Raw genomic sequence first — 14,985 nt, 5'->3', positions numbered from 1 at the left:
TCAAAGTGGTAAAGACCAGGCTGGTGATGATCCTCAGGGACTCCAAAGACCTGAAGATACAAGGTGCCATGATTGAATTCAGAACACAAAGAAAGTGGTCTGCCACCAAAGCCGTCAAACAGGTTGAAGCACGGTGACATTTTTGTAGTATATTTTTTTGAACCCTTATTTTACCAGGTATGTTGACTGAGCACACATTCTCATTTACAACAACAACCTGGGGAATAGTTACTGGGGAGGGGAGGGGGGATGAATGAGCCAATTGGAAGCTGGGGATGATTAGGTGGCCATGATGGTATGAGGGACAGATAGGGAATTTACCCAGGACACAGGGGTTAACACCCCTTCTCTTACAATAAGTGCCATGGGATCTTTAGTGAGTTAGGACACCTGTTTAACGTCCCATCCGAAAGACGGCACCCTACAGAGGGCAATGTCCACAATCACTGCCCTGAGACATTGGGATATTTTAATAGACAAGAGGAAAGAGTGCCTCGTACTGGCCCTCCAACACCACTTCCTCCACCATCTGGTCTTCCATCCAGGGAGCGGCCAAGACCAACCCTGCTGAGCTTCAGAGGCAAGCCAGCAGTGGGATGCTGGGTGTTGTGCTGCTGGCAAAAAGAGGGGAATATCTGCCAATAATGACAGGGCCTTGAAACAACGAAGACCACATGCTGGGCCAAAGCCAACACCACTGAAAGGAGGCACCTGGTGCAGCAGGAAGTCAGGCAAATGGAGGATCAGAGAAGGGCCAAAGCAGTGATGTTGGGAGCCCAGGGAGCCTGGAGTGTCTTTGGGTGAGCTGTGGAGGATCTGTTCAGATCTGTCTATGACATGCTCCCATCCCTCACTAACTTACACAGGTGGGGCCTCGCTGAAAACCCATACCTCTCTCTTTGCAACAAACTTGGCACCATGGAGAATATTTTAACAGTGCACTCTTGCCCTCTCCCTAGGCAAATTCAGATGGAGGCACTACCAAGTTTTAAGGGAACTGGCCATGATCCTCGAGAATCAACAGAGGAAAAAGAGGACTCCCACCAACAAAGGCCACCACATCAACTTAGTCAGGCCACGGGAAGCAGAAGTAGCCAGACCCAGGAAGACGGCATCCTGGAACAAGCCAGAATGTGGGAGATGCAAGTGGTAGATGCGTGCTGACCTAGACAGAAAGCTGATCTTCCTCCCTGACAAGGTTGTCTCCACTATCCGTCCAGACATCATCATATGGGCGGTAAAGGAGAAAAAGCTGGTGACTGTGGAACTCACAGTGCCCTCAGAGAGGTGTGTGGAAGCATACCAGCACAAGAAGGGAAAGTATGACATTCTGGCAGATAAGATGCGAGGGAAGGGATGGAGTGTCTGGGTTTACCCAGTTGAAGTCGGCTGGCATGGCTTCCCTACCTAATCAACATGGAGACTGCTTTCCGCTCTGGGCATCAAAGGAAAGGACAGAAGATCTGCGCTGTAGCACCTAGCAAGTGCTGCTGAAAAGGCCTTTTTCTGGTTATTATGGTGGAAAAGATCTGCACCAAGCTGGAAGCCATCCACAGGCGGGCAGTGATTTGGACAATTACTGTCAATGCATCATGTTCAGGGTGTTCCTGGATAGGAGTTGAAAAGTCCAATGAGAGGTGGACTGGGCTGATGATGCCTGTGGATCAGTAATCAAACACTGATTGTATCAGATACAACAAAACCCAAAATCGTATAACGAGAGGGAGAGGTCAGAATGGTTACTAATCTGCCTACAGTGCAATCATTCTCTATGTGCTATTGGTCATGACAGAGTATCAGAACGTCCCTGAAAACCCTGATCCACATGTGTTCTCCTGAAGGTCATATTTAACTAGCATGGTTAACAGAGTAGTCTATAACTAGTTATATAATACACCATTTCTTTGTGAATCGAATTAAATATTCAGCTCAGAGCGTACCTACGAGATCCATATCCCTGGTGCATTGTACAATTATATGGTACTGTTGTCCTGTGGTCCAACTAGCTGTAGCAGAGTGTGTGTTGTGTTCCCTGAGCTCTGGTTAATAAGAGCTCAACACTGGCCTGCAGGTCTGGAAGGATGACTCAATAGAACAGCACACCTGACCTACCATTCACACAGCAGATCACACAGGGTTACTGTTAGAGGAATTTGATTCCTATGTTTTCGTTAACCAATTTAATTATAACAAAGCAAACACTCTGTCCTTTTCTAAGAATTTGTAAGGTTCTTATTTGCATAAAATAGACAAAGACCAGCCACCAAATTAATCAATAGCGTTTATTCTCGAGAGCTCTCCTGTGCATATACAAAACAGTTATTTTTATCCCTTCTCTTCAGCTAACGCACATACATTACACACTATATTTGGATTATCTCCTGAAGTCTCACCACAGTTTATTACCACTTAGCTGACAGTTCCAGTCCCCCCAGATACGGAAAACCTGGAGGCGCTCTCACTGTCTTATTTTATCTCCACAGAGTTATAGCTGGGTCGGTTCAAACATAGGTTAACGAGTCTCTTTGCTTTCTTTCAGCACACACATACATTCCTTTCTTCCACAATGGTTATCATTTTTAATTACCCCTTGTCCATGCTACATAACCTATTTCTCATGAACTAACATAATTAATCACTAAAGTAAAAACAGGGTAGAATTCAATTAGTTCTAGTTCTAGTTAAATGTATACATCGTTTAGTCATTTATTCATAAAATACATAACAGTTACACACATACAGAATAGCCAGTATAGCCATGTTAGACAGATATAGTCTATAATCTGCTGGCATATATAAACTGTAAAAGGGGATCAGAGCATTTATTAATTGTATCTTTCATATTGCCAATAGTAACTGTGTTTTTTATACGTGGCTGCTTTGATAAATGTCTCCTTACTGTGACGCACTTAAGCAAAGTGGGTGCGGAGTCAGGCGCAGGAGGCAGAAGGAACTGAGTAGTGTTAATAGGCACAGGGAACAAATCGTGCGCGCCAACACACACGGGCGCAACAAACACGATACCCAACAAAACACACAACCAAATACACTACCACACACAAACACAGTGAAAAGAATAAGCCCGCACAAAGAGCAGGCGGGCCGACCAGCTTAAATAGCCCCACTAAACGTAAACAAGGAACAGGTGTAACAAATAAGACAAAACCAACAGAAAAGGGGAAAGGGATCTGTGGCAGCTAGTAGACCGGTGACGACAACCGCCGAGCACCGCCCGAACAGGAAGAGGAGCCACCCTCGGTAGGAGTCGTGACACTTACTTTCATTGAGAAGTTGCTTATGTAGGCTGTTGATCATTTCAGACATAGGGATTTCTCTTTAGTCTTGACCCTCTGGGTGATCAATTAGAGGCATGGACAAGTTGCCCCAGGGTTAAGAATGTGTACTATAATGATCAGCCCAAGCCCATTATGGTTCAGCAATCAGCATGAAAATTGCTATCTTACTGTAACTGCAATGTGAGTTCACATAGTGTAAACATATTTTCTTCTAGATTGATCTTTTTCAAATTGTCTTTTTTTTGGCATCCTTTACATGCGCTACAATGATAGGCCTACACCAATGTTAAAGTGATTGTTCCATTTTCAGCTCAAAATATTCAGCTTAATATCTCCAAAAGCCCTTGCTAGTATAGTGTATTGTGCATCAATTCAGTTCATCTTCACCGCCTGGGGAATATTTCATCCCTAAATAAGACAATGATGAACAAATAGTGATGAATTAAATGTCTCTTCTGAAATCATCCCTTTCAAACATCCACTGATTAATTAACTGCTGAACCTTAGATGAATAATAGTCTGGATTCTGCTGCTTTAATTTCACTCTGTGGTTTCGTTTCAATAAAATAGCATATGTTTGACCTTTGAACATGATGGATTATTGACAGTATTCCAAAACACAGATCCAGAACATATTTAAAGCCACTCGTGCCTTTGCATAAATATTTTAAGATCACTCCAGATCGCAGTCCCCTTTTTCCAAAAAAAGTGTAGGCCACATATCCTACCTACCGCTCTCCATTTCACCGTCCTCCAACTCATTATTGCTCTGCGCATCCAAGCCAAGCGCACGAGTCCGAAAGCAATACAAGATGATGTCAATCGACAGGCGCACCCTCGTTCCGAATCCAGAGAGAGAGAGCGCGCGCGCCGTGTAAGCACATAGCTGCGCGTGGGGAAGTTTAGTATACCTCATATAATAACTGTGTTATTGAACGGAGTCAATTCCAGAAATTCTCGCCTACTTCGCTAGATTTATTTTATTTTATTGGTGTTGGGGAATAAAACTGTCTCACTTAACGTTCGCCTTTTTCGTTTTTCTTTAGTCCGCCTGCGCTCTTGGATCTTTTTGGAGATGTCTGAGTTTAACCACTCAAATCTATCAGGCGGAAACGCTCCAGACCCGGACTACAAGTGGACATATGAGTATTACGACGATGATGAGCCTGTTTCGTTCGAGGGACTCAAAGCGCACCGATGTAAGTACAGGATCTCAGTTTACAGTCCCGTGCTGCCCCTCCATCCCTTTCACCCATCTTCTCTGCGTTACGCATGCATGACTTTATTGTAGAAGTGAACTGTGATTAAATCATGTGTGTATGTATTTATACGTGAGAATTGCCATGGCTCATTGCATCACATTCATATTTGTGGCTTGAAGTTAAAGTTAAGTATAGCAGATATTCTTCATAATGACAAATAGGTAGAGGGTGTGTGTGGTTTATGAGAGCTAGAGAGAGAGAGGAGGGGGGGGACGACTTAGAGTGTAAACCCTGCAGAGAAATATAAGCATGTCAATGCTGAGTGTCGGAGTAAGGGAGTTCCTTGTTTAGGCCTGTATGTGTGTCCGCCTTTTAACATTAGACACATACACAATCAATACATTTATTTTTCCTCTAGAATAACATGCACCAATCAATGTCAACCCAGTCTAGACATAATATATTTTCATATGTGGTCCCTCTCTCTCTCTCCCCCTCTTCTCCATCTCATTGTGCTTAAAATACTGTTGTTTTTGTCATGCTGTAGATATAATGACATATAATGACCTACTATACATTGGAACTAAAACATGTATTTGACCTGTCAATCAAGTCTTGTTGTGTTGCAGACTCCATCGTGATAGGCTTCTGGGTGGGCCTGGCTGTCTTTGTCATCTTCATGTTCTTTGTCCTGACGCTTCTCACCAAGACAGGAGCTCCACATCCCGAGTGAGTCTCCTTATCAACCAGCCATCACATGTCAATCAAGTGAATTACTTAGCAATCCACCAACTTCCAGTGCCTCTTAACATGTTGCGCAATTATTTTCCACAGTAGGTAAATGGCAGACAGTGTGACTGATCCATGTTCCACATTTCATGGTGCTTTTAGGACCATGGATAGCACCATGGTGGTTCAGCAGCACGGACAGTTTCTTAGCATGCCCAATTATTTATCACACCAGGTAAATAACATTGGCAGTGTGGCTGTTCATATTCCAAGTTTTGCGGTACTTTCTTTTCAGCACCGTGGACAGCACCAGGCGTGTTAGTGGCAGAGCCTTACACAGGCTGTGGTTAGTTCTGCTTCAGCACCACAGAGAGCGCCTGGTTCAGAGTGTCTCTTGGTTTTCCTCTCTGTAAATGAGACAATTCTCCCTCCCAGTCTCAGTGCACTCTGATGTTTGATGCCATCTTAGTAAAGGATTCTAATTATCAGCAGCCCTCTTCCATTTTATCCATGGTTGTAGCATATGTCTCATTTGCACACCGTGCTTGCTCTCTCTCTCTCGCGCGCGCTCTCTCTGTCAGCTCCCTCTTTTTTTCTTACTATACGCTCTGCTTTGATCCTTCTTACTTTCTCCTTTTCAGTCAGAGATCTCTCCCTTGGTGGTCCCCCCCTCTCTTCCCCCTCCCTCAATGCCCTGTTTCTCTCCCACTCCGCTCATCTCTCTCTCTAGCCTCGTGCAAACAAACTGCGGTAATCTGTATGCGTTCCGGTGGAAGTCCAGTCATTTCAATGGTAGGCGAGCCGCACCGCTGCAGCTCATCTTTCGAACTAGAGCTTTCAACTATGTGTTTATGGGATAGCATCAAGACATTTTCGACAGGTCAATACATTTACTTGAAAAAGTACAAGATCAAAGTTTATGATGTTTATACATTTATGCAATTATGTGGTAACGCTTCACTTAACACCCAGTGTTATTACACGGTCATAACCATGTCATGATGTCATAAGAGCTGACATAACTTGTCATAACCTGTCATAATATTGTCACAACACTGTCATGACCCATATATTTACACCTGTTATGACAAATATTGTTTTTGTTATGGCTGGTTATGACACCTACATAAGAGTGTGAAAACCTACATTTATTCGAATTGTTTTTTTTTCCTGACAAAAAGTTTCCTTTCATTTGAAAGTTTGTCTCTTATATCCTTTGTTGTTGTTGTAATGAATTCTTTACAGTCATGGTTTTTTTCATCATATTTTATTTAATTTGTAGACAATACACTTTATGACACTGTCATGAAGCATTATGACCATCCTGTGTCACTTTACATGGACTAAGACAATACACTTTATGACAAAGTCAAGAAGCATTATGACCATCATAATCATATAAGCCAGATAAGACTATCACTTACATGCCCTTATATCAGTCATCAGTCAAAAAGAGGGTGTGTTGTCCTGCTCCTGAAATCTGCTCCTGCATTCATCCCTGTAAACAACAGAGCACTGGGGTAGGTGCATGTCTGACATCAATGTGTGTGCAATTACAATAATAATTTAACAACGTTAATAAATAAATATATATACATTACCAGTCAAAAGTTTGGACACACCTACTCATTCAAGAGTTTTTTATTTTATTTTATTTTTTTACAATTTTCTACATTGTAGAATAATTGTTCAGACATCAAAACTATGAAATAACACATATGGAATCATGTAGTAACCAAAAAAGTGTTAAACCCAAATATATTTTATATTTGAGATTCTTCAAATAGCCACCACTCTTGTTTAGGTGTCATATCCAGTCATAAAATAACTACTGTGGTAGGTTTTGTGGGTTTTGACACTCTTGTGTAGGTGTCATAACCAGTCCTAAAATAATTACTGTGGTAGGTTTTGTGGGTTTTGACACTCTTGTGTAGGTGTCATAACCAGTCATAAAATAACTACTGTGGTAGGTTTTGTGGGTTTTGACACTTTTATGTGGGTATCATAACCAGCCATAAAATAACTACTGTGGTAGGTTTTGTGGGTTTTGACACTTTTATGTGGGTATCATAACCAGTCATAAAATAACTACTGTGGTAGGTTTTGTGGGTTTTGACACTTTTATGTGGGTATCATAACCAGTCATAAAATAACTACTGTGGTAGGTTTTGTGGGTTTTGACACTTTTATGTGGGTATCATAACCAGTCATAAAATAACTACTGTGGTAGGTTTTGTGGGTTTCGACACTTTTATGTGGGTATCATAACCAGTCATAAAACAACATAATATACGTCACAACAGGTTTATATATATTTTATCATGACAGTGTTATGATCATATTATACCAAGTTATGACAAGTTATGTCAGCTGTTATTACATATTATGACATGGTTATGACCGTGTCATAACCTGTTATGATGCTGGGTGTCAAATAAAGTGTTACCTATCATGTTTTATGTATTATATCGCTATTGGTGATTTTATTTCTAATACAGTTGTGGGATGTAGCCTGTTGTTACACACACCTGGCATGTGGCTGAAAGATCATTAATAACACTTCCATGTTGTGTGATTCTGATTGTGGTGATGCCATGCATAGATTACAACACGTACGGCAATGTGATGATGCAGTCTGTTTGCATGCGGTGTCTGAGTTCTATTTCTATTGGAGCTTCATCCCTTCTCTCTCTACCACTCTCCCTTTTCTCAACTCTCTCTAAGCTGATTCTTTCTTTAAGCTCAGTTTTCCCCTGTGAACATTTTATGCTGTTCTCTGAACCACCCTTATCCCTGTGTGTGTGGCAGCTGCCACGGCTCTCTCATTAGCTGCCAGAGAGCTGAGCCCCTGAGTCTGTATGTATCTGTTCCTCTGGAGTGGATCTCTGCCAGGCTCAGCTGAGGCTCAGCTCTGGGATCCCTTACAGACAAACCTCACTGCCTTCCAGACAGACCTCACTGCCTTCCAGACAGACCTCACTGCCTTCCAGACAAACCTCACTGCCTTCCAGACAGACCTCATTGCCTTCCAGACAGATCTCACTGCCTTCCAGACAAACCTCACTGCCTTCCAGACAGACCTCACTGCCTTCCAGACAGATCCCACTGCCTTCCAGACAAACCTCACTGCCTTCCAGACAGACCTCACTGCCTTCCAGACAGATCTCACTGCCTTCCAGACAAACCTCACTGGCTTGCTGATGAAAACAAACAGCCTGCAGGGATCAGTGACTGATCTGCATGCTGCTCTACCTTGATACGTCCCAGGCTCTATCTATTGCAGGACCACAGCACAGCAAGCAGGATGGCAGTTAATGCATTTAATGTGACCAACTAGTTAAGGCTGGAAATCTGTCTCTGTGTGTGTGAATATAACAACAAATGAAAGAGTAAATGATACCCATCAGCCTCCCTGAATCTTGTATTTCCAATTGTAGCCCAGTGTGTGCGTGTGCGTGCGCATGCATGGTTGTATGCGTGTGCATGGGTGTGTTGAGGTCACATCAGGCTTCTCTTCTTTATGGCTACGTTTAGACAGGCATCCCAATTCTGATCTTATTTTCAGTAATTAGTAGTTTTATCATTTAGATCAGCCCTGAATAGGATCTGATGTGAAATGATCTGAAATGATTGGTCAAAAAGCCATTAACTGGGTCAAAAAAATTGAATTGGGCTGCCTGTCTAAACACAGCCTATTAGGCCCTAAGTGAATGTGAGAGCTGATGAGTGCTGGCTGCTGAGTAGAGGAGCTAATTGTCTTGCTTTGTTCAGTAATGGAGGTCAGGGGGCCTCAAGGGGCCCCACCAGGGCTAAGCCTGTTAACCTCCCAGGTTTGCTGATCACAGCGCTCCACTGCTCTAGTCCAACGCCATGACATCCATTTACTCAGCTTTCTCTCTTCCTCCCTCTCTTTTCCTCTCTCTCTCTCTGCCTGCTTCAATGCAGCTATATACTGAGCTGAGCTAAAGCCAAAAAATAAAGACACCCGCTAAGAGGATAGACATATGGTGTTGAGCCAATAGACACAGGAGCGCCAACATACACAGAATTAGCGCACGGACACGGAACACACAGCTCTTTCCAAACATGCATTGATTATTCAATCCAGACTTGTTTGTTTGAGCATGAATAAAGAGTCATATGCCCCAAAAGGGAATACATGATACCCTCTTTTACCTACCATCCATGTCTCTTTCTTCCCTCTCCCTGTCCTCTCTTACCTAACATCCATGTCTTTCTTCCCTCTCTTACCTAACATCCATGTCTTTCTTCCCTCTCCCTGTCCTCTCTTACCTAACATCCATGTCTTTCTTCCTCTCCCGGTTCTCTCTTACCTAACATCAATGTCTCTTTCTTCCTCTCACAGTCCTCTCTTACCTAACATCCATGTCTTTCTTCCCTCTCCCTGTCCTCTCTTACCTAACATCCATGTCTTTCTTCCCTCTCTTACCTAACATCCATGTCTTTCTTCCCTCTCCCTGTCCTCTCTTACCTAACATCCATGTCTTTCTTCCCTCTCCCTGTCCTCTCTTACCTAACATCAATGTCTCTTTCTTCCTCTCACAGTCCTCTCTTACCTAACATCCATGTCTTTCTTCCCTCTCCCTGTCCTCTCTTACCTAACATCAATGACTCTTTCTTCCTCTCCCGGTCCTCTCTTACCTAACATCCATGTCTTTCTTCCTCTCCCGGTTCTCTCTTACCTAACATCCATGTTTTTCTTCCCTCTCCCTGTCCTCTCTTACCTAACATCCATGTCTTTCTTCCTCTCCCGGTTCTCTCTTACCTAACATCAATGTCTCTTTCTTCCTCTCACAGTCCTCTCTTACCTAACATCCATGTCTTTCTTCCCTCTCTTACCTAACATCCATGTCTTTCTTCCCTCTCCCGGTTCTCTCTTACCTAACATCCATGTCTTTCTTCCCTATCCCTGTCCTCTCTTACCTAACATCCATGTCTTTCTTCACTCTCCCTGTCCTCTCTTACCTAACATTCATGTCTTTCTTCCCTCTCCCTGTCCTCTCTTACCTAACATCCATGTCTTTCTTCCCTCTCTTACCTAACATCCATGTCTTTCTTCCCTCTCCCGGTTCTCTCTTACCTAACATCCATGTCTTTCTTCCCTCTCCCGGTTCTCTCTTACCTAACATCCATGTCTTTCTTCACTCTCCCTGTCCTCTCTTACCTAACATCCATGTCTTTCTTCCCACTCTTACCTAACATCCATGTCTTTCTTCACTCTCCCTGTCCTCTCTTACCTAACATCCATGTCTTTCTTCCCTCTCCCGGTTCTCTCTTACCTAACATCCATGTCTTTCTTCACTCTCCCTGTCCTCTCTTACCTAACATCCATGTCTTTCTTCCCTCTCTTACCTAACATCCATGTCTTTCTTCACTCTCCCTGTCCTCTCTTACCTAACATCCATGTCTTTCTTCCCTCTCACTGTCCTCTCTTACCTAACATCCATGTCTTTCTTCCCTCTCCCGGTTCTCTCTTACCTAACATCCATGTCTTTCTTCCCTCTCTTACCTAACATCCATGTCTTTCTTCCCTCTCTTACCTAACATCCATGTCTTTCTTCCCTCTCCCGGTTCTCTCTTACCTAACATCCATGTCTTTCTTCCCTCTCCCTGTCCTCTCTTACCTAACATCCATGTCTTTCTTCACTCTCCCTGTCCTCTCTTACCTAACATCCATGTCTTTCTTCACTCTCCCTGTCCTCTCTTACCTAACATCCATGTCTTTCTTCCCTCTCCCTGTCCTCTCTTACCTAACATCCATGTCTTTCTTCACTCTCCCTGTCCTCTCTTACCTAACATCCATGTCTTTCTTCCCTCTCTTACCTAACATCCATGTCTTTCTTCACTCTCCCTGTCCTCTCTTACCTAACATCCATGTCTTTCTTCACTCTCCCTGTCCTCTCTTACCTAACATCCATGTCTTTCTTCACTCTCCCTGTCCTCTCTTACCTAACATCCATGTCTTTCTTCACTCTCCCTGTCCTCTCTTACCTAACATCCATGTCTTTCTTCCCTCTCCCTGTCCTCTCTTACCTAACATCCATGTATCTTTCTTCCCTCTCCCTATCCTCCATGATTCTGATTAAGGCAACTTATATTTTTCACTTTTAATTGTGAGGTAGTCACACCTATTTCTTTTCTAATACACTCCTGGTCCTCAACTGTCCCCCATCTAGAGGAGCTGAGCCCTGCAAGAAGCGTGTTCGTCTGACCAGCTGTGTGGAGGACCTCCGCCCCCCTGCAGACCCTGACAACCGGCCCTGCCTCCAACTGGACTCCTCTCTCAGCCGCTCCCTCTTCCACTGCTACATCAATGAGGAACAGGCCCAGGGGGGGTCCAGGCCTAGAGCTGGAGCAGGAGCTGTGGGAGCACCCAGTGGAGGGCTGGTCCAGGGGCCGGGGCGAGGCAGGTCAGGCAGGTCAGGCAGCCCAGAGGAGGGGGTGGTGGTGGGGATGGAAGTAGGTGTCAGCCGTGCCCTGCAAGGGGCTGCCATGTTGGGGGGGAACCGGACTGACCACAGAGAGGCAATGTCCCTGTCCCACTTCAACATCCCTAACGTTGTGGACTCCGAGCACAGCTCCGCCCTGGGGGCGGACGATCTGCTGCTGGGGGAGCCACCAATCATCATGGAGGGGGAGTGTCATCGGCCCCACAGCGCACATCACATGATGGACTAAGGTACCCTCTACTTCCTGGGGAACCACCAATCATCCTAGAGGGGGAGTGTCATTCCCATGGGGTCCATCACACGATTGACTGGGGGAACCACCAATCATCCTAGAGGGGGAGTGTCATTGGCCACGTAGCGCCCTTCAGAAGATGGACTGTCCTGCCCATCACATAATAGACTATGGTCCTGCTTACTTCTCACACCCACCTCCGTTAGGACATTATAGATAATTATGGGGACATCACAGGACTCACCAGCCTTATATAGAGAGTTGTGTCAACCGAATTCATGGAGGTTCAAATAAATCCTAATCTAACATTCTGTGTTGTGCCAGTCATGTACAGTGCAAGCTCTCCTAATTAGGCTGTGGTTCCAGCTTCTCACACCACCTCCATTGTGAGGACATTCTGGATTATTATGGATCCTCCTACAGTAACTGTACCTCCTGACATTTTCATTCTGTTCAGATTTGGTTCTAGCTAAAATACTGTACAGTCAAAATATATAAACATTCAATGTTAATTAACAATACAGAGTTAAATATACATATATGATATGCCCTACTTTTCGAATCTTTATGTCAACAAGGTTGCCTACGCAGAGCCAGAACTTGTGACGCCACATCTCAACGCTAAACTGGAAGTCCAGCTTCATCAAGTTGATTAGAATGTTTTTTGTATTTAACCTTTATTTAACTAGGAAGTGAGTTAAGAATAAAATATAATTTACAATGACAGCCTACCCCGGCCAAATCCTCCCCTAACCCGGACGACGGTGGGCCAATTGTGCGCCGCCCTATGGGACCCCCGATGACAGCCTGAACCCGGAACTGTAGAGACGCCTCTAGCAGTGCCTTAGACCGCTGCGCCACTCGGTCCCCCCGTATAGTGGTGGAGGCCTTGCAGGAATCAGTTAAGGGGATGGAGACAACAGAAGAGGCAAGGAGAATTTGATACAACAACCAAAATGCACCAGAAAGGCAAGACTCTTCTCTTGGGTTTTCAATTCAACAGCCGTCTGAATGTTGTCCTTGTTCAGTACTAATCGTAGCACACCTGTTCCTCACTATAAACTGTCATAGACATAACTTTTTATATACCATGCTTTGCTCCTGTCAATGCTTTACCTACATGTCATATCAGCCTCGTCTGCCAAGTCTATAGAAGGTTGTGACTACATAAAACTAAACTCAGCAAAGATAATTCGTAAAAATCCAAATAACTTAATAGATATTCATTGCAAAGGGTTTCCCATGCTTGTTCAATAAACCATAAACAATTAATGAACATGCACCTGTGGAACGGTCGTTAAGACACTAACAGCTTACAGACGGTAGGCAATTAAGGTCACAGTTATGAAAACGTAGGACACTAAAGAGGCCTTTCTACTGACTCTGAAAAACACCAAAAGGAAGATGCCCAGGGTCCCTGCCTTAGGCATGCTGCAAGTAGGCATGAGGACTGCAGATATGGCTAGGGCAATAAATTGCAATGTCCGTGAGACGCCTAAGACAGCGCTACAGGGAGACAGGATGGACAGCTGATCGTCCTCACAGTGGCAGACCACATGTAACAATACCTGCACAGGATCGGTACATCCAAACATCACACCTGCGGGTCAGGTACAGGATGGCAACAACAACTGCCCGAGTTACACCAGGAATGCACAATCCTCCATCAGTGCTCAGACTGTCCGCAATAGGCTGAGAGAGGCTGGACTGAGGGAATGTAGGCCTGTTGTGAGGCAGGTCCTCACCAGACATCACCGGCAACAACGTCACCTATGGGCACAAACCCATCGTCTCTGGACCAGACAGGACTGGAAAAAAGGGCTCTTCACTGACTAGTCTCGGTTTTGTCTCATCAAGGGTGATGGTCATATTCGCGTTTATCGTAGAAGGAATGAGCGTTACACCGAAGCCTGTACTCTGGAGCGGAATTGATTTGGAGGTGGAAGGTCCGTCATGGTCTGGGGCGGTGTGTCACAGCATCATCGGACTGAGCTTGTTGTCATTGCAGGCAATCTCAACGCTGTGAGTTACAGGGAAGACATCCTCCTCCCTCATGTGGTACCCTTCCTGCAGGCTCATCCTGACATTACCCTCCAGCATGACAATGCCATCAACCATACGTCTTATTCTGTGCGTGATTTCCTGCAAGACCGGAATGTCAGTGTTCTGCCATGGCCAGTGAAGAGCCCGGATCTCAACCTCATTGAGCACCTCTGGGAACGGTTGGATTGGAGGGTGAGGGCTAGGGCTAATCCCCCTCAGAAATGTACGGGAACTTGCAGGTGCCTTGGTGGAAGAGTGGGGTAACATCTCACAGCAAGAACTGGCAAATCTGGTGCAGTCCATGAGGAGATGCACTGCAGTACTTAATGCAGCTGGTGGCCAGACCAGATACTGACTATTACTTTTGATTTTGACCCCCCCTTTGTTCTGGGACACATTATTCTGTTTCTGTTAGTCACATTTCTGTGGAACTTCTTCACTTTGTCTCAGTTGTTGAATCTTATTATCATACAAATATTTACGTTAAGTTTTCTGAAAATAAACGCATTTGACAGTGAGAGGACGTTTCTTTTTCTGCTGAGTTTATTTAAAGGCCAGCTAATTGTGTTCATTATATAACCATTTCAAAGTACCTTGGTACCATGAAATAGAGCAAAGTTCTAATTCTGAAGATAAAAACAGGTGGTGAATTGTTTCACGTTTGTTTTTACAGGATTTGAAGACATCCTCCAGCGATTTGTTTTTAACTTTTGAAAAGCGTTCAGTAAAATACATTGAGCAAAATAGTGTTTAGCCAATGGCAAACTTCAGGGAGTTAACAAAATGCTTCGCTGCCATGAATAACTACAGCCACTTTTTTCTTGTCAGATGTTATGGTAATACATGTTAAGGAGCTTTGATGATATGCTAATGTTTAGCAACAACCCACAACTGGAGGCACCAATAACAATCATCTTGGGGATAACAATAGAGCAATTTCAAAGTGTGAATTTGAATAATTTGTTAGTCACCTTTGAGATGTTTCATCTTTGTGCCTTACTTGTTACAAATTC

At 44.1% G+C, this 14,985-nt stretch overlaps 1 protein-coding gene across 4 annotated transcripts; it reads left to right on the top strand.

Annotated features, from left to right (window-relative positions):
* Positions 1 to 3,059: 3,059 nt before the first annotated feature.
* On the top strand, positions 3,060 to 14,490 carry LOC129838057 (melanocortin-2 receptor accessory protein 2A-like). Of its 4 annotated transcripts, none has more exons than XM_055904734.1 (4): positions 3,060 to 3,258; positions 4,343 to 4,495; positions 5,128 to 5,227; positions 11,425 to 14,490. In XM_055904734.1, exons 2-4 carry the CDS (start codon positions 4,372 to 4,374, stop codon positions 11,924 to 11,926), a joined length of 726 nt encoding a protein of 241 aa, XP_055760709.1. In that variant the 5' UTR covers positions 3,060 to 3,258; positions 4,343 to 4,371; the 3' UTR covers positions 11,927 to 14,490. The 4 variants fall into 4 exon arrangements, with proteins under 4 accessions (XP_055760709.1, XP_055760707.1, XP_055760708.1 ...); XM_055904733.1 differs by lacking the exon at positions 3,060 to 3,258 and adding an exon at positions 4,057 to 4,170; XM_055904732.1 differs by lacking the exon at positions 3,060 to 3,258 and having other exon boundaries at positions 4,056 to 4,495.
* Positions 14,491 to 14,985: the final 495 nt, after the last annotated feature.

This window comes from Salvelinus fontinalis, chromosome 38 (genome assembly GCF_029448725.1).
Source record: "Salvelinus fontinalis isolate EN_2023a chromosome 38, ASM2944872v1, whole genome shotgun sequence".
In the NCBI taxonomy this organism is placed as follows: domain Eukaryota; kingdom Metazoa; phylum Chordata; class Actinopteri; order Salmoniformes; family Salmonidae; genus Salvelinus; species Salvelinus fontinalis.
The sequence above is the reverse complement of the archived record's forward strand: the minus strand, read 5'-3'. Positions and strand labels throughout refer to the sequence as shown.

Coding starts and splice junctions, on each gene's coding strand:
- LOC129838057 (XM_055904734.1), top strand. CDS start 4,372: ATGTCTGAGTTTAACCACTCAAATCTATCAGGCGGAAACGCTCCAGAC. Junction 4,496..5,127: donor GGGACTCAAAGCGCACCGAT/GTAAGTACAGGA, acceptor GTTGTGTTGCAG/ACTCCATCGTGATAGGCTTC. Junction 5,228..11,424: donor ACAGGAGCTCCACATCCCGA/GTGAGTCTCCTT, acceptor TCCCCCATCTAG/AGGAGCTGAGCCCTGCAAGA.